At 42.3% G+C, this 19,808-nt stretch overlaps 1 protein-coding gene across 1 annotated transcript in view; it reads left to right on the top strand.

Annotated features, from left to right (window-relative positions):
• LOC145357940 (synaptotagmin-like protein 1) overlaps positions 1-15,751 on the top strand; it is a 63,075-nt gene extending 47,324 nt beyond the window's left edge. The window contains exons 12-15 of the mRNA XM_080211528.1: positions 1,521-1,599; positions 4,729-4,828; positions 5,923-6,128; positions 14,993-15,751. Of these exons, the coding sequence (XP_080067654.1) occupies positions 1,521-1,599; positions 4,729-4,828; positions 5,923-6,128; positions 14,993-15,132 (525 nt within the window). The 3' untranslated portion in view covers positions 15,133-15,751. The remainder of the gene's footprint in view (positions 1-1,520; positions 1,600-4,728; positions 4,829-5,922; positions 6,129-14,992) is intronic.
• Positions 15,752-19,808: the final 4,057 nt, after the last annotated feature.

The raw sequence follows: 19,808 nt of genomic DNA, 5'->3' as shown, positions 1-19,808 counted from the left end.
ACTGACTGTGTGAAGTTTGCATATTCTCCCCCACAAACTTAAAAAGTTTGTGAAGGCTGGTATGCAGGCAGCGCTTCCCATTGTCCTCCTTCCTGGATTCCTGTCCACATCACAGTTGAGGGAGTGCCCTTCCTCAGGAGGAGTTGCAAGGCACTGGGTGAGTGTGGTGGTTCCCCCAAGCTTGGTGGAATGAACAGACAGTGTGGAGGCTCTGTGAATGAATAACGTGAAATTTATTGCCAAACATTCAAAACAAAATGGTGACCTATCTGCGCTAGTGCCTATATTCACCCTAGCCACTAAATGCCTATAGTTTCTTAATCTTTCTGAAACTTCCACTATGTCCAGCTGTATCCCCAGGATCCACAACTGAAGTTGAGGTGACCTACTGACCTCCACACCCTTTTACCTGAGATGACCTTGGGAGACGTCCCCTGGTGGGTTGGGACCTTGACGAGTGGGGGGGGAGGTGACAGGTGTGAGATGGGCTAGAGACACCCAGGACTCCCTGGCTGCAGGGTCCTTGGCTGTACTGCCAATCTTCCCTTCTGGTTCCCAGGGGCCTCTGCTCCACCTTTGGTATAGAGGGGCAGCTGGAGTGAGATACAGAAGCCCCATTGTCCTCCGGCACTGACTCTTGTGGATTCCCACCAATGCCTGCACCAGGCAGGCAAAGCCCTGTACCATGGTGCAGACATCTCCTGCCACGTCCTGCACTAAGGTCTCCACTGCAGACACCACCTCGCAGTGTTGACCTCAGTGAAATTTCCATGATGACAGTGGGAAGCTGTCCTAGCACAGGTCCCCACTATTTATCCGCCTTTCTTCCCTGTCACCCATGGGCTGCCAAAATTCATCCGTAGGTATTTGAATATCCTACCCCTCCTATTGGTAAGGCTCAACAGGTTAGACAACATCTGCAGAGAGTAAAACAGAGGTACGTAGACCCAATTTGAACTTCCGATAATTAAATAGGTTTTGAGTGAGTTGAACATTTCAGGTGAGTGACTTTTTGGCAAAACCTATATGTATCTCTGTAGTTTTACAATCTAATCTGCTCCAGATGCATGTAAATAAATTGTTTACTGTCAATAGCCTGCAAATGGACAAAAATATTCCAAAAACAGGTAGGATTTGTCCTAAATTTTCCTTTCCACATGTTTTGATGAAAACCCATCCATTTTTGTTTTGTTAAATTTCCCATTACCCTTCTGTAGGGTGCAAGTTTGCAATTACCTACTAGGTAATGGAATAGACAATGCAGCTCAGCTTAGCTCATTGCCACTCAGGTATACATGTGCATGTTGGGATCTTGCTTCCTATCACCATATCCACCACTGACCTTGTCTCAAGATTCAAATCTATCTATCTGCACGCCCACCTGCTAAAATCTTCCATTGTTGGGCTGCCCTCATCTAATACTGTCTGAGGCTGAGCCACACTGTCTTTCCCCATATTGTTATGTGAAGTGTAAACAATAATAGATGTGGAAATAAGTATGTGCATCTACTCCTGTACAGATTCCTACGCCACCAAACATGTTCCAAAGCAAAAGTCAGCTGTGCTTGTCGCTGAAATTCATCCCAGCAGGAACACAAGGTATGTTCAGTCACATCATAGAAACATAGAAAGTAGGAGCAGGAGTAAGTCATTCGGCCTTCAAACCTGTTCTATCATTCAATATGATCCAAGGTTGATCCTTTTTCTCATCGCATACTCCTGTGCTCTCCCCATACCCTTTTTACACACCCACATTGCTTTTTATCTTTTGGGAATAGTGGGAGAAGTAGTGGATGGATTCCAGAGCTGATTATCAGCCCATTGATCCAAGTTAGCAATGCTTCTTGGTGGCCAACAAGTTCTGGTTTTGGACTTGGACCCAGAAATTCTTATCTAGTGGTTGAGGCACTTCACCACAAGACCTCCTATGCCCCATGATGCTTTTAGAGTCTTGAAATCTATTTCCTCCTTAAATATATTCAGTGACTTGGCCTCTACAGCCTTCTGTGGTAGAGAATTCCACAGGTTCACCAGCCTCTGAATGAAGATGTTTCACTTCATCTCGCTTCTAAATGGCCTATCCTGAGACTGTGACCCCCTTGTTCTCCACCCCCAGCCATAGGAAATATCAACCCTGCATCCAGTCTGCTCAGTCCTGGCAAAATGCTTTTCAGTTACAATCATAACATAAGAAATAAGAGTAGGAGTAGGCCATTGTACTCGAGGAGTACACCTTGAGTCATCTGTACCATTCAGTAAAAACAACATTGATCTTCTACCTTAATTCTACTCTTCCCCCATCCCCCTGAACACCCATAGTCTTTGATTCCTTGATTATTCAAAATGTATCAACTTTATTTTTGAATCTACTCATAGAATCATGAAATCCCTACAGTGCAAAAGGAGGCCCGTTTGGCCCATCAAACCCACACCAACAACAATCCCACTCAGGCCCTATCTCCATAACCCACGTATTTACCCTACTAATCCCCCTGACGTTGGGCATGCAAAATTACTCCTTAATCAACCTAACCCCCACGTCTTTCGACTGTGGGAGGCACCCGGAGAAAACCATCCAGACACCGGAGAATGTGCAAACTTCACATAGATAATTCCTGAGGTCAGAATTGAACCCAGGTTCCTGGCACTGTGAGACAGCAGTGTTAACAACTGTGCTACCTTGGCACTCAGTGACTAAACATCCACCACGCTGAAAATTTAGAGATTTACTACCCACCGGGTGAAGAAATTTTTCTTTATCTCAGCCTTAAATGGCCACCCCCATATCTTGAAAACCTGGATGGGATCTTGAGCTCACTTTCACTGTCCGAGAATGTCAGCAGGGGCTCAAGATGCAGCTAAACCTGGAAGTCACAGATGTTGCCAGTGAGATTGTGCTTGCCACCTCTCATTAACACACCCCCTCGCCATATATTGACCTCCCTCCTCCCCACCCCCACCCCGTGCAGTATATTCATGCAACATTGATGTGATGTCACATTGGTGCAGTTTACAACAGTTTCACCCAGATGTGTACCTGTCATGGGAATTCCCTGGGGGTGTAAAGGGAGTATAGCCCTGGGAGAGAGGAACTTGGCCAGACAGTTTGGCACTGCCAGGTCAGTATGGTGCTAACTTGGCAGTGTCAATTTGTGCCAAGGCAGACACAGAGGGAACCTTGGGGGAAGCCAAATCTGACCGGGGGTTAAATGTTGACTCCAATCAGTGGGATGTGTGGGGGGAGTCCCTGAAACCTCTCATGGTGGGCTAGAGGAGATCTGATCAGAGCATCCTTTAAACATGGCAACCCACTCTCAGTGTAGCCGAGGTTGAAAGTTGACAATCATAGAATGGTTACAGCACAGAAGAAGACAATTCAGCCCACCACTTACTGCCATCTTTCTGCAAGAAAATTCAACTTGTCACGCTCCGCTGCCTTTTCCTATCCTTCCGCAATTTTTCTCTCTTCAGATCCTCATTCACTTTTCTTTTGAAAGCCACAATTGAATCTGCTGCCACCACATTCTCAGCAATGAATTCCTGATCCTAATCATTTGCAAATAATCCTTCTAGTCCTATTCTCTGTTTTCCACATATTAACCAATCCTCATTCTGAGCCACACTTCCTGGGCTACCTCCGTAAACTTCAGTGAATCCAAAAATCTGGTGCCCATATCCTATCTTGCACTAAATGCTGTTACACAGATAGAAACTTAAAACATAGAATCAGGAGGAGGTGATTTAGGCCCATGAACCTGTTCCACTGTTCAATGAGATACTGCCTAATCTGTGAACAAATTCTCACTACCCACCTTTGCCCCGTATCCCTTAATAATTTTTCTTATATTGAATTAAATAGAATGCATGCCACAAAAACAAGCTAATTGTCCAACTAATCTGTGCTAGTGATTATACAGCACACGTCTCCTCCCATCTGCCTTATTTCAACATTTCTGCATATCTTTCTGTTCCCTTTTCTCTCATGTACTTGTCTAGCTTCCTTTCATCAAGTCTATTCACCCATTACTTTTGTATTCACTGACCTACAGTCCAGCAATGTTTTGATCTTAAAATTTTTATCCTCGTGTTCAAGTTTCTCCAAGGTCACCCATCTCTATCAATGTGGCCTTCTTAAACTCTAAAATCCTCTGATAACTCTGCACTCCCCCAATTCTAGCCTCATGTGCATCTTTGTCCCATTAATAGCCATGTCTTCTGTCATCTTGGTTTTTTTACTCTTTCATGGGATATGGGCATCACTGATAATGTCAACATTTATTGCCCCTGAGAAGGTGGTGATGAGCTACCTTCTTGTATTGCTGAGGACCACATGGTGTAGATATACTCATAGTATTGTTAGAGAGTAAGGTCCTCAGCTCTATCATGCTTCCCCTCTTAGCCTCCTGACTTTTAAGATAATAATTTAAAAGTACCTATATCATTGGCCAAGTTTTTTGGTCATTTCTCCTTCTATGGCTTGGTGTCAAAATTTGTTTGACTTATGCTCTTGAGAAATTCTTTGGAACATTTTATTATGTTAAAGCCACTCCATAAATGCAAGTAGTTGTTTGTTGTAACACTAATAGTTTGCTGTATTATTGTTCCTTGCATGGAATTGGATCAAGAAGGGTCAGACCTGTCACTCAGATTCTGAGGGAAGGGTGGAGTGGGCAGATCAGGGATGAGGTAGGGATGAAATTATATCTGAACTCTAATATCCTGCTTTAGATCAGGGGCTGCCTCCCACCGCAGAGCTGCACATCTGGCTAAAAGAAGCACGGAATCTCGTCCCAATCCGATCCAAGGATGTCAACTCCTTTGTCAAATGGTAACAAAGTCTTTCATTTCATGGATTTTTTTTTACTCTTTCATGGGATGTGGGCAAAACTGGCAAGGCCAGCATTTATTGTCTATCGTTAATTGCCGCCTTCGATCGCTGCAGTCCTTGCATTGTAGATACACCCACAGTGCTGTTACAGTTCCAATATTTTGACCCATCAACAGTGAAAGAATGGCAATATAGTTCCAAGTGAGGATGGTGAGTATCTTGGAAGGGAACTTGCAGGAGGTAGTGTTCCCATGCCCTTAGCCTCCTAGGTGGTAGAAATCGCAGTTTTGGAAAGTGCTGTCAAAGGAGCCTCGGTAAGTTGCTACAGTGCATGTTGTATACGCTGCCACTGTGCATTGCTGGTGGAGGAAGTGAATATTTCTGGTGCTGATAAAGTGGGCCATTTTGTCCTGGATGTTGAGGTTCTTGAATGTTGTTGGAACTGCATTCATTCTAGCAAGTAGAGAGTATCCCACCGCAAGTACATCAGAATTCCCAGCTCCCAACCTGCTCTTACAGCCACAGTATTTATATGGCTAGTCTGGTTTAATTTCTAATCAATAGTAAGTGCCCAGAATGCTGATGGTGGTGGATTCAATGGTATTGTGGAACAATGGAACTGATGTAGTTGTGGAATTGATGACTACCTTGATAAAGAAGCTGGGAAAATGGAAGAAATAAGTTATCTTCTGGTGCACCTGTTGCCACCTGGGCTAAATTCCTGGTATACCAGAGGGTTTGAGGCTCTGCTTTCCACTTTTCCCTGATCCGAGCAATTGACAACTGGTCATCCAACATTCTAGTTCCCCTGATTGTCCCACAGCCTTTTGAGGATTCCCATGGACGACTTCTGAATCCTGACAAATATTATGCTGCATATACCGAAGCAGATTCGTGGCAACACAGTGCCCACAACAAGCACTGCTTTTGGGCTGGCATCCCAAGTATGCAGTATGACTAAGCTGTTATGGCAACATGCAGTGTGACTGAAGCAATGTGCAATATGCAGCATACTAATGTTGTGATCAGTAATACTGAACGGATTTTTGAGTGTTGTGTGACTGACTCTTGTACCATTATGCTGTTGTTATCAGTTATATTCTCCCAGACGTCGCTAAATCCAGCCGACAAAAGACCAGAGTGATAAAGAAGGATTTGAATCCTATCTATAACCACACAATGGTATATGATGGCTTTCAGACAGATGATATGAAGGAGACCTGTGCAGAGATCACTGTCTGGGATCATGATACCTTTTCCAACCAGCTCCTTGGAGGATTGCGGCTCAGTCTAGGAACAGGTAACAATTATTCCTCTTGGCTATACATAATAAAAGTTAAAACCATCTTTGGTATGTTTGAGACCTATCTCTAAGGACCACCATTGTAAAGGCTGAACTACAAATGTATGAGTGTGGTTGCTCGCTCCCTGCCCATTTATACCTCAAAATTGTAGTTGAGATTCTCCATAGATCAAGACTCCGACTTGTACGTTAATATGGTCTTACAGTTGAAATAGGAAAATATCCAAACCAAGTTGGTGGCAGCTGCAATGTCAAATCAATGGGACGGTACACAACCCAACAGCCACAGATGGCACAAACATTCAGCAGAGGTAGGTTTTAAGGACTATTTTAAGAGGGACAATACAAAGAGGCTTAAGGAAGGAAATTCCAGAGCATAAGGCCCTGGCTGCTGAAAGCACCGTCAGTAAAATGAAGAAAAATGAGGATGCAGGATCAGTTCGGTGTAAAATCTGAACTCTGTTCCTTGTGATTAAACTTCTTCCTGATTTTTGTGTTGATATTTACCATTCTGACAGATGATCTAGTAATTGAGCACTACAGTGAGCTTTTATCTTGAAGATTGGCAGGCGCTATGTACTTGCCCTTTTTTTGTGGCAAACCTTGTCTCCACTTTTTTCAGAGACTCCTGTATGGCTATACCTACAAACATAATGGAAAGTTGACATAGCCTCACTTTTGGTGAAGAAAAGCCCCTCAGAACTAAGGGTTTCACGTTTGCATACTATTCTGGGGTTAAATAATCATTAACTGGTTCCTGCAAGGGTACAGACAGGTCTTATTTCATAGAAAAATACTTTGTAAAATATCACTGGTGCTTCTTGTATAGCTGGAGATGGAGAGAGTAGGTTTTGGCGCACCCCTGAGCGGGGCAAGAAAATTTTTGGCTGGTGAGCCATTTTCTCTTTGTCAATATCCTATATTTCTTTTGGCTGAATAAGCAATCACAATAGCTATTTTGAAACATTTCTCCTGGAATGTACAGCGCATAGATTCTATTAAAAGAAAAAAAATTTGGCTGAAATTCTCCCGTCTCATCCACCATGGGAATTATAGCAGGTGAGACAGAATTTGGTGGACCATTCAAAGGTCTGTTGAGATCAGATGGGAATTTTGGTTTTGGGATATGCGCAGCTGGAAAATCCTGCCCTTTCTCTTTCTCTTGAAGGCGAAAGTTCAGTAAGAAGTCTCACAGCACCAAGTTAAAGTCCAACAGGTTTATTTGGAATCACAAGCTTTTGGAGCACTGCTCCTTCATCAGGTGAGTGGAGAGCTAAGTTCGCAAACGTGGCATATAGAGGCAAAGACACAATTGCAAGATAATTACAGATTGGAATATGAAGAATGGGTGGAATGCAAGTCTTTACAGATAATCAAGTATTTATAGGTACAGACAGTGCAAGTGGAGAGAAGGATAATCACAGGTTAAAGAGGTGTGAATTATCTCAAGCCAGGGCTCGAGACTATCTGTACCTGTACAGACTTGATTACTGGTAAAGAGACTCGCATTCCAACCATTTTTCACATTCCAATTTGTAATTATCTTGTGATTGTGTCTTTGCCTATATACGCCGTGTTTGTGAACCTACCTCTACACTCTCACATGATGAAGGAGCAGTGCTCCAAAAGCTCGCAATTCCAAATAAACCTGACGGCTTTGAACTTGGTGTTGTCAGACTTATTACTGTGCTCACCCCAGTCCAACACCTCATTGGGGAGAAAGTTGACATAGTTTTGTCACAGGAAATTCACATTGATGACAAGGAGCATCTGAAATTGAAGGGATTGGGTGGGGCAGGTGATTTGTGCCCCATTCTTGACTAGAAGCTGAGGGGTTGCAGTTTTAGTTAATAAGAATTTGCCTTTTAGAGTGGAGCTCTGTACAAAGGATGGGGTTGGGGACTGTATGTGATTGTTGAGGGGCTGCAGGGTGGGGAAAGCACTTCAATAATAAATGTCTATGACCCCCCCTCCAAATTATTTGCTGATTTTATTACTAATGTCTTTATGGATTTTGCTCAGTTCACATCAACAAATTCCTTCATAGGTGAGAACTTTTAACTGTCATGTTAATCCTTCGATGAATAAACTTCCCTTAACTAGGAATCCCCCTACTCAACAGGCAAAGGCATTAGCATCAATATGTGAGGAAGTGAGATTCTTGGATGTTTAAAGATGTTTAGGACTGCATCCTAAAGATAGAGTTCACCTTCTTATCTTCCTCTCACTAATGTATTACTAGAATTGATTATCTTTCATGCCAAAAACACTGTTGCACTCAGTGGACTTCAGCTTCATGAGTCATATTGTGGTCTCTGATCACACTCCTGTCTTCCTGAAACTTTTACTCAAGAGGATTCATCTTCAGTCTAGATCTTGGAAACTTAATGCGTCTCTGCTTAAGGATCATAACTTTATCCTGTACTTTAAGGCCAACTTTGATCTCTTCTACTCAGTCAATTCTCTCTCTAAAGTAAGCCCTTCAATCCTGTGCAAAACCTGCAAGGCTTTTGCAAAGGATTTGGTCATTTTGTATATGGTCAATAAAAAGATTAAATGCTGGAGCGACAGCACCAGCTTGAAGTAAAATTAGCTGAAAAGGAGAGGGAGTATGGTATGAATCCAAGCTACTCAATGCTGAAAGAAGTGGGAGTGAATTTTTCAGGAATTTAGAGACTGGTTATAGATCCTCTGGTTGATACATTTAACCATTTTAACCTTAGTCACTTCGAGAAGCAAATATCTCCTTAATTTTGAAGGCATTCGAGAATACTGAGAAATGTACATTTTATAGGCCAATATCACTCTTGAATGTAAATTTGAAATTGTTGTCTAAAATACTGGTGTTGTGTCTGGGAAAGCTCCTCTCCTTGATTATCCATGGTGATGAAACTGTGTTCATAAAGGGCCAGAATTCATGTAACAATGTTAGGAGGCTATTAAATCAGGTCTTTCGAAAGCAGATCATAACTTAGTGATTGCATTAGATGCAGAGAAAACTTTCAACTAGGTGAAGTGGAATTATTTTAACGTTGCAGAAATTTGGGCTCGGGGGAGTGATGGCTGGTGGCAGCAATTTAAGTGGAGACAACTGCTGTATAAAAATCCACTGGTGGCAATTCTTACCAACAGTTATAGATTTTAGTCTTTAGCAAGGGACTAAGCAAGGTTGCCCGTTCTCCCCATTATTGTTTGCAATAGCTATTGAACCCTTAATGGACGCAATTAGACATATTCTTTCAGTTTCTGGGTTATCAATTGATAGAAAACAACAAAAAGTTCCAACTAAGCTAGCTGTCTCTGTTCCTCATGTTATTGATATTGTGGGTAGATTTGGCTCCTTTTTGGCTTAGGGAGAGGCGGTGGAACAGTGGTAATGTTACATACTGAGATGCAGAGTCAATAGAATCTGCATCGATATAATAGAATCTCCAGTCTGCAAACAGAATGAAGAAAACCCAACTTAAAATATTATATCATCTCCATATTACAACAAGCTTAATACACAGGATTGACCCCACTATATCCTCCCTGTACCAAAAATGCAAAGTGATGAGAGGTGATTGCATACATTGGCTGCCATTTTATTGGCTCATCCTGCCCAAAGATTGGGGGAGGGGTGCTGCACACTCTGCAGCTGCGATCAGTGGGGAGAGAGGGAGGGCCCCACTGCCACTGTGCTTGCCATTGGTGTCACATATTTTTGGGCAGTGTGGGGCTTGTGATTGGTCACAGGCCCACTCCATCGCAGGGGGAGGGACGAGTTGAAGCTGGCTGCAGCAGCAGAGGCCTGACAGCTTTTTCTCTGACTTCTGCTGTTGCTATTGTGCATGTGGAGCCACAGAGGTCTGCACTTGTGCAATACTTCCTTTGCTGTCTAATGAGGCTGGCTGGTGAGTTAAACCCTGCCCATTGCCTCTAGTGGCTAGAAACCATCTAGCCCATTTTTCATGCACTAAGTGCATAAAATTGGATGTAAACACCTGCCCAAAAAATGGATCTTCAACTCTCCCACTTTCACTTAGAATTTTTTTGTAAAAATCTCCCCATTGCACGTAGTGCTGTGTCAAAATTAAATCCTACTGGTTGGGCATACTTAGAGCTTGAGAAGATATTTGATACAACCTTACAGTTTGATCCTTTATATTTGATCCTGGCGCTCCCAGGTGAAAAGATAATTGATACCCATGAAAAGCAGCAGTACAATATCAGAACATTTGCAGCGCAGGAGAATATCCTGTGTTCCTGGATTAGCAGTAAATCTCGTTCTGTTCAGAATTGGCATAAAATTATTATGCATCGTATCCCAATGGAATTCTAACCTGCATGCTCTGATCCAAAATGGATGCATTACGGGAAGTATAGGGTACCTTTCTCAAATATGCAGGTTCCGTAAACGTCTGTCTTATTCCTACAAGGCTTTCCATAGGCTATATAGCACACATGCATGCACGCACACGCACACACACACACACACACACACCATTTTTGCCATGTTTCAATGGCTTTATCCTCTTTTTCTCCATCCTGTTACTTGTCATCTTTTTTGTCTATGTGACATGGCCAGGTGTACTGAATATACTGAACCAAATGTGTTAATTTACTCCTGTTTTTTCCATATTGATCAATGAAAAAATGACCAACTGTATCAGTTTTGAGGGAGAACGAGATAGTGTTACATTTTGTAAGAATGGGAAAACTCTAATCAAAATATATTTTTAAAAATAAGGACACTAGGGAGATCAGAATTTGAGGAGCACAGATATTTCAGAAGGTTGTGAAGAATGGAAGGAGATTTCAGAGATGGGCAGCAGGGGAGAACATGGAGTGATGTAAAAAGAAGGATGAGATTTTAAAATAGAGGCATTGGTTAATCAGGAGCTAATGTAAGCCAGTAAGTTCAGAGGTGGTGAGTGAACGAGTCCTGGTGCAATTTAGGATTACAGCAGATTTTTTTTTAACCTCAACTTTAACCAAGGGTGGAATTTGGGAACCTGACCAGGAATGCATTGGTTGAAGGTCAATCATCTCAACTCCAGGACATCACTGCAGGAGTTCTACAAGGTACTGTCCTAGGCCCAACCATCTTCAGCTGCTTAATCAATGACCTTCCTTCCACTACAAGGTCAAAAGTGGGCGTGTTCACTGACTACACAATGTTCAGCACCATTTGTAGCTTCTCAAGTACTGAAGCAGTTTATGCCCAAATGCAGCAAGACCTGGACAATATCTAGGCTGACAAGTGGCAAGTAACAGTCACGTCACACTAGGGAGAGGCAATAGCCATCTCCAACTAGAGAGGATCTAACCTTTGTTCCTTTCATTCAATGGCTTTACCATCACTGAATCTGCCACTATCAACATCTTGGTTACAATTGAGTTGTGATGATAATAATCTCTCCCTCGATGTCAGCAAAATGAAAGAGATAGTTATCAACCTCGGATGGAGGATTTGCCCCTGTGTGCGTAAGGGGGATGAAGTGGAAATGGCCGAGAGTTTCAAGTTTCCAGGTGTCCAGATCACCAACAACCTGTTGTCATCCCACCGCATTGACATTATAGTTAAGAAAGCCCACCAACTCCTTTACATCCTCAGGAGGCTTTGGAAATTTGGCATGTCCAGTACAGCTCTCATCAACTTTTATAGATGCACTTTAGAAAGCATTGTTTCCAGTTGTATCACAGCTTGGTATGGCTCCTGCTCTGAACAAGACTACAAAGGGTCATGAACGAAGCCCAGTCCATCATGCAAACCAGCCTCCTATCCATTGATTCTGTCTACACTTCCCACTGCCTTAAAAAAGCAGCTAGCATAATCAAGGACCCCACGCATCCCGGACATATTCTCTTTCACCTTCTTCCATCAGGGAAAAAGATTGTGCATGGTGGAAAATGGGGAAACCTGTGGATGTGGTATATCTATATTTCTGGAAGGCATTTGACAAGGTGATGTACCAAAGGCTGCTGCATAAGATAAAGGTGCATGGTATTATTGGTAATGTATTATGGCTAGAGAATTGGTTAACTAACAGAAAGCAAAGAGTGGGAATAAATGGGTGCTTTTCTGATTGGTGATTGGTGACTAGTAGTGTGCCTCAGGGATCAGTGTTGGGACTGCAATTGTTTACAATTTACATAGATGATTTGGAGTTGGGAACCAAGTGTAGTTTGTCAAAATTTGGAGATGACACTAAGATAAGTGGTAGAGCAAAGTATGCAGAGGACATAAAGTCTGCAAAAAGATATAGTCTAAATGAGTGGGCAAGGGTCTGACAGATGGAGCACCATGTTGGTAAATGTGAGGTCATCCATTCTGGTAGGAATAACAGCAAAACGGACTATTATTTATACAGTAAAAAATTTCAGTGCAGAGGGACCTGAGTGTCCTTGTGCATGAATCGCAAAACATCGGCATTCAGATGCAGTAGGTAATTAAGGAGGCAAATAGATTGCTAAAGAGATGGAGTTTAAAAACAGAGGTTATGTTGCAGCTGTATAAAGTGCCAGTGAGGCCACACCTGTGTATAGTTTTGGTCTCCTTACTTGAGAAAGGATGTACTGGCACTGGAGGGGGTACAGAGGAGATTCACTAGGTTGATTCTGGAGTTGAGAGGGTTGGCTTATGAGGAGAGACTGAATAGATTGGGGCTTTACTCATAGGACTTCACAAGAATGAGGGGAGACCTTATAGAAACATATAAGATTACAAAGGGAATAGATAAGAAAGAAGCAGGGAAGTTGTACGAAAACTAGGAGGGCATGGCCCCAAAGTAAGGGAGATTTAGGTCTGAGTTGAGGAGGAACTTCTTCTCACAGAGGGTTGTGAATCTATGGAATTCCCTGCTCAGTGAAGCAGTTGAGACTACCTCACTGTTTTTAAGGCAAGGATAGATAAATTTTTGAACAGTAAAGTAATTAAGGGTTACGGTGAATGGACGGGTAAGTGGAGCTGAGTCAACGAAAAGATCAGCCATGATCTTATTGAATGGTGGAGCAGGCTCGAGGGGCTAAATGGCCTACTCCTGCTCCAAGTTCTTCTGTTCTTAAAAGTCTGAGGTCATGTGTCAACCAACTCAAGAATAGCTTCTTCCCTGCTGCCATCAGACCTTTGAACAAACCTACTTCATATTAAGTTGATCTTTTGCTATACCCTAGCAATGATTGTAATACTACATTCTGCACCTTCTCCTTTCCTTCTCTATGTACAATATGCTTTATCGTATAGTGTGCAAGAAACAATACTTTTCACTGTATACTAATATGTATGACAATAAATCAAATCAAAACGATCTGAACTGGACTAGCCATATAAATATGTGGCTACCAAAGCAGGTCAAAGGCTAGGAATCCTGCAGCAAGCAACTCACCTCCTGAACCCTCATCCCCCTGCCTTCCAAAGCCTGTCCACCATAAACAAAGCACAAGTCAGGAAGTAATGGAATATTCTCCACTTGCCTGGATGAGTGCAGCTCCTACACTTTTAAATGCAATTCTGAATGCCCAAGTTCCTCATCATGTCCACTTCCATTCCCGTTGACACGTCTGGCCCTCTAAGTACTACCTGTTCCTTTGACTAGGTAGCGGCAGCTCCCAACCTGGCAGACAGCTCTCGCCGTGTGGAAGCACTCAGCGTCATTCGTTGTGTTCTGAGTTTGCCTGATTGGAGCATTTGAATTCAAAAACAGTGCAGTGCAATTCATGCGCAGGGTCAGGCATCGGAATTCAACCAGGTATTGAGTTCCTGTCTTTACTTTGAAAATCTGGTCCCTAGTGACATGTACATAGGAAGCTGGAAACAGGAAGCTAAAACAGGAGCAGACTATTTAGCCCCTCATGTCAGTCCTGCCATTAAGTTTGATCATGTTAGTCTGTACTTCAGTTCCATAAAAATGCAAGAAACATTCACATTCCACAAGGGGTTTCTGATGGTAAGCCATTTAGCACTGTCTGAGGTGTGAACATTGTAGACATGACTGACTCTTCTCACTGCCTGACTAAAAGTCATTTTCTGGCACTGAGTGACCAAGAGGGAGTGGTTATATTTGCAAGCACCACCCTAATCACTTCCTTCAATTGATACAGTTCTGCTTGGAGCCTGCTTTTTGTCCATTGTAGAGATGGCAATGCTGCAATTCCCAAAATGCTGAAATGGGAGTGGAAGGGCTGTGAGCCATACAGTAGATCGTAACAACAATAAATTGATCAGTGCAATGATGATACCTAGTTCTTTAAATGCTGCAACAATAAGGGCCAAGCATCATCATCAAAAGTTGAAGTTCCAATCAGAGGCTGTTCCAATGCCATAAACTTAAGCACGTATAACTTCAGACATGATGGTGAAGTCAGAGCTTATAAGACTGAACAGGCAGTTTTCCTGTCCTGGGAATTGCACCTTGAAGGAAAATCCCTGCTGTTAACCTCACGATTCGCTATTCGCTCTGGGGTTCTGAGGCACATTCGAGATCCTGACACATGGGTAAGTATCTGTACATTTCAAAGCCGCTCATTGTACAGCTGGGCTGGAATTTTACCCCCTCCTGCACCCACAGGAATCGGAGCAGGCAAGAAGTGGAACATGGAAACACCCACTGATCTCGGGTGGGATGGTTTCGGGATGAGCAAGGCCCTGGTGTTTTAACGCATTCTAAAAGCTAGGTTACAATATCAATGTACTTGTTGTTTTCCATGTTAACTGTGTTTTATAACTGCAAATTGTTCTTTGTTGTAGATCAGGTGCTGATAAGAAATTAGCACTCCAGATTTTGTGTAATTTTTAACAGTAGTTCTGCTCTGTGTAATTAATCTTAATGAAGATAAGTGCCAAGTCCCACTGTTCACACATAATTTCTGTCCTATTCTAGGTCTCAGCTATGGCCAATCTGTCAACTGGATGGATTCAAATGAGGAAGAGATTTCTGCATGGCAAAGAATGCTTTCAGAACCTGGGCAGTGGGTAGAGTCCATATTACCACTCAGACTCAACATGAATTCTATGCAATAATCACAGAACAAAGTGCCACTCCAAAATATAATCAATAGTCTGTGTGACCTGGCCCGTCCTTCGTAGATATTCCAAATGGGTCACAGGCCCCAAGATGGGGAACCAAATTTAATTGGGAGAGCATGAGGCTATATTTAGGAGCTAAATGTGTAAGAATTTGAGTTTAGGAGTTTGGCACTCACTATTGTGGCTAGCAAAGAACACCAGTTTCAGTGTTAATGCTGAAAAGGTAACAATTTGGACTGTAGCCATCTCAACACATTGGAACCTCTGCATCACTAGAGTCTCTGTGACAGGGCCTAGAATAGACAGTACTATGATAGGGATATAAATTAGAGAACAGGGCCATGCAGGCTCTATCTATCATGCCTCCACCAGCCTTGCAATGCAGTGATACACGTGTATTTTACCAGTTGCTATGTGAATACTTACCTAATCATGCATAATTGTTCTCTTTCTGACCATATCCTGATCAGCAATTCTCCAAAGAAAACTTTTACTGGGTATTATTTCTAATATTTCAATTGGCTGTGATTTGTTCTGTGATTATTAATCAAACGTCTTCACATTAAAAATTTAAAAAAACACAAATCTTTTTAGCACCTAAGGTGAAACAGAAACCACACCACCCGCCGCCGCCGCCGCCGCCGCCCCCCCCCCCCCCCCCCCCCCCAACACCTGCCTTTTCAGGCAGCAGGATGAGCAAGCCACACAAAATTCTATAGATATCAGTGGGACTTGAAGAATCCACTGGTGGACAATGACAAGCCACCTCCACGGCCAGAAAACACACCATTGCAGAGTGGGGTGGGGTAGAAAATCATTCCCATAATTTCTGTAAAATCCTTTTGCTTCTTGAAGCCTACAGTCTCAAAGAAGTTTGAATGATGCTGGTTAATCAAAAGCAATTCTTGGAAATTATCCTATTAAAATTGGCGTCCATTGACCAAGCGTGGCATCAAAGCTTTTGCTAGGTTACTGTCATAACTTATTTATAATGTATGCCCTCTCCTGCTCAGCAGCACTCCAAGTTCTCTGTGTTCTTCTAAATCTCCCATTTCAGCATCCTTGAATTTTCTTGCCTCACCATTGAGGGCCCCATCCAGGCTCTACTTCCAGCACTAAACCTCTGCCTTTTTTCCTTAATCGTTCATTGAAAACCAACTTTTTGACTAAGCTTTGGTCCTAATATCTCTCCCTCAGTTAGAATTGATAATTTGTCTGATTTTACATTCCCATGAAGCACCTTGGGATATTTTGCTATATTAAAATTCGAATATGAATGCAAGTTATTGTTGTATCATACATCCTTCAGCCACAGAGCTGATTCCTGCATTTTTTTTTCGTCATTGGTTGAGATCTTCATAGCTTTTGTATAACCACAAACCTGTCTCCAAGTGACCTTCTGTGTGATTTGGTAAGATGATGTGGATCTCATTTTAGACACTTACTCCGCTAAGGTTACAGAAACTCCAAGCTCTTGATCCAACACCCACCTTCCAATCCAGTGCCTGAAGATCTCAGAAGGACTCCATTTCCAGCCAAGAGAGATGTGAAGCCCCCCCAACCCTCCCAACTTGTCCTCAGCCTGTTTGCTATTGTGGTAATTCTGTCTTTGTATTAAATGTTGCAATATTTATCTGCATGGAATTAATATGTTGGGATTCATTCAACCCCTTTAACTTTCTGATTCGGTATTTTTCACAAGCATTTTTGAATAATCAATAAATGAAAATGAAATATTAGTGATCTGGTTGAAGTTATTTGTGAATGCTGTAAAAAAAAAAGTTCTTTATATTCCTATTTCTCTACCTCAGTCTATCCACACTTAGATCCTGCATCACCATCCACAACATTCATCCCATTCATCAGTTTAACTCATTTTCAGTGAATCAAGAACGGACAATTGCTTATGATCTTTTGAGTGAGGTCCATCAAATCTGTGGATTGCAGACTATCTCAAATGAATCCTAAATATTGTTAGTCACTTTAACACTCAGTTATCGTCCTACATCAGTGAAAGTACAGTGACTGTCTGCCGTTAATAATTGCACAAAGGCTTTGATTCATTCGTGCTTCTACCAAACTCTATGCTCATTATATTTATCTGCTGATCACAGCTAAAGTTTTATTAACTGAAATGCACAATTAAACAAATATACTTCTCCTCATCGACACCAATCTTTCCTCAGGGTAAGTATATCTACGCACCCCACTTTGTCCAAGTGCCACCAAGACCCTGATTCCCATCAATCAATTTTATTTACGATTTAGTTTCTTGTCCCTTTGCAGCCAAGGAATCATGACAAGTTTAGTCCTCCGGTGACACGGGGTGACAGAATTAAAGTATCGCCTCTTGTAGGATCTGTTGTTTCAATGAGGTAAGTTTACATAAGTAATTATTATAAATGGGAATTTCTGTAGAATTTAGAGCACAGCACATTTACCCCAAAAGGTCTACCATTGTCAATTTTGCACACAAGTCTCCTTTCACCTCAGCTCATCCAATCCTATCAACATATTGCTAGAGGAAGCAAGTAGAATGCACACAGCAACTCTGCACCAATCCACAGAAGACAGTATTTTCACCAGGAAAGATGTAAATTGCATTTGCAAAAGGTGACTTACCCATGACCTCTATTCATAAATGTCTGGTTCTCGCCCTGCATAGAACTCTCAACACTGATCTAAACTCATCAACTATGGTCAATAATTCAAAACCGCAATAAATTTGATCTGAAATATCATGAGGGAGCACAGCCAAACGCTTAGCACAACAACTGTGGCCTTAGTCTACTCTGTTGCACGATACAGTAGTGCCTCATGGTTCTGCAGTTACTGCACAAAGATTGTCAGTGGGAAGCCAAACAGCACTAAGATGACAGTCTTAGAGATGATTAAGTCAGCTCCAGCTGAGTTTTGCTCTGCCGTGTCACATTTCTCCAACTGCAATTTGCCACAATACCATCATGCTCGATGAGAGCATCAACAGCAACAACAACCCCGCCATTCAAACACCCACGAAGAAAACACTTAAAATAATGCAGGCTGTTCTGGGAAATAGTAACTAATATTCATGCAGCTGGTGTCAATTCAACTTATAGGTGAAAGAAAATAGGATGGTAATAATTGGAGATTTTAATTTTCCCAACATTGACTGGGACAGCCATAGTATTAGAGGGTTGGATGGAGAGAAACTTGTTGAGTGTATTCAAGAGGAATTTCTCATTCGGTATGTGGATGGCACTACTTGAGAGAGGGCAAAACTTGACTTCCTCTTGGGAAATAAGGAAGGGGAGGTGACAGAAGTGTTAGTGAGGGATCACTTTGGGACCAGTGACCATAATTCTATTAGTTTTAAGATAGTTATGGAGAATGATAGGTCTGTCCCATAAGTTAATACTCTAAACTGGGGCAAGGCCAAGATATGAGACAGGAACTTTCAAAAGTTAATTGGGGCAGTCTGTGGGAAGGAAAAGGGACATCTGGTAAGTGGCATGCTTTCAAAAGTGTGTTAACCAGGTTTCAGGGTAAACACATTCCTCTTGGAGTGAAGGGCAAACCTGGCAGAAGTCAGGGACCCTGGATGACTCAGAATATTGAGGCCCTGGTCAAGAAGAGGCACATGACATGCATAGGCAGCTGGGATCAAGTGAATCTCTTGAAGAATATAGAGGGTGTAGGAGCAGAGTTAAGAGAGAAATCAGGAGGGCAAAAAGGGGACATGAAATTGTTTTGGCAGATAAGGCAAAGGAGAATCCAAAGAGCTTCTACAAATGCATAAAGGCAAAAGAGTAACAAGGGAGGGAGTATGGCCTCTTAAGGATCGACAAGAGATAGGTGAGATCCTAAGTGAATATTTCTCATCAGTATTTACTGTTGAGAAAAGCATGGATGTTAGGGAACTTGGGGAAATAGATATTGATGTCTTGAGGAGTGTACATACTACAGAGAAGGAGGTGCTGGAAGTCTTAAAGCGCATCAAGGTAGATAAATCTGCAGGACCTGATGAGGTATATCCCAGGATGTTGTAGGAGGCTAGGGAGGAAACTGTGGGTCCCCTATCTGAGATATTTGAATCATCGATAGTCATGGGTGAGGTGCCTGAAGATTGGAGAGTGGCAAATGTTGTGCCCTTGTTTAAAAAGGGCTGCAGGTAAAGCCTTGGATTTACAGGCCAGTGAGCCTCACATCTGTGATGGGTAAATTGTTGCAAGGTATTTCGAGAGACAGAATCTGCAGGCATTTAGAGACGCAAGGGCTGATTAGGGACAGTCAGCATGGCTTTGTGAGTGGAAAATCATGTCTCAAATTTAATTGAGTGTTTTGAATGGGTAACCAAGAAGGTAGATGAGTGCAGTTGATGTTGTCTACATGGACTTTAGCAAGGCCTTTGACAAGGTATCGCATGGTAGGTTGTTGCATAAAGTTAAATCTCATGATATCCAGGGTGAGGTATCTAAATGGATACAAATTTTGCTTCTTGACAGAAGCCAGAGGGTAGTTGTAGAGAGTTGTTTTTCAAACTGGAGGCCTGTGACCAGCGGTGTGCCTCAGGGATCAGTGCTGGGCCCACTGTTATTTGTCATTTATATTAATTATTTGGATGAGAATATAGGAGGGCATGATTAATAAGTTTGCAAGATTGGTGGCATGGTGGACAGTGAGGAAGGTTA

This window comes from Carcharhinus amblyrhynchos, chromosome 24, assembly GCF_965287045.1.
Source record: "Carcharhinus amblyrhynchos chromosome 24, sCarAmb.v2.hapA, whole genome shotgun sequence".
Lineage (NCBI taxonomy): Eukaryota > Metazoa > Chordata > Chondrichthyes > Carcharhiniformes > Carcharhinidae > Carcharhinus > Carcharhinus amblyrhynchos.
Note: the sequence above shows the minus strand (reverse complement) of the source record. Positions and strands in the feature narration are given on the sequence as shown.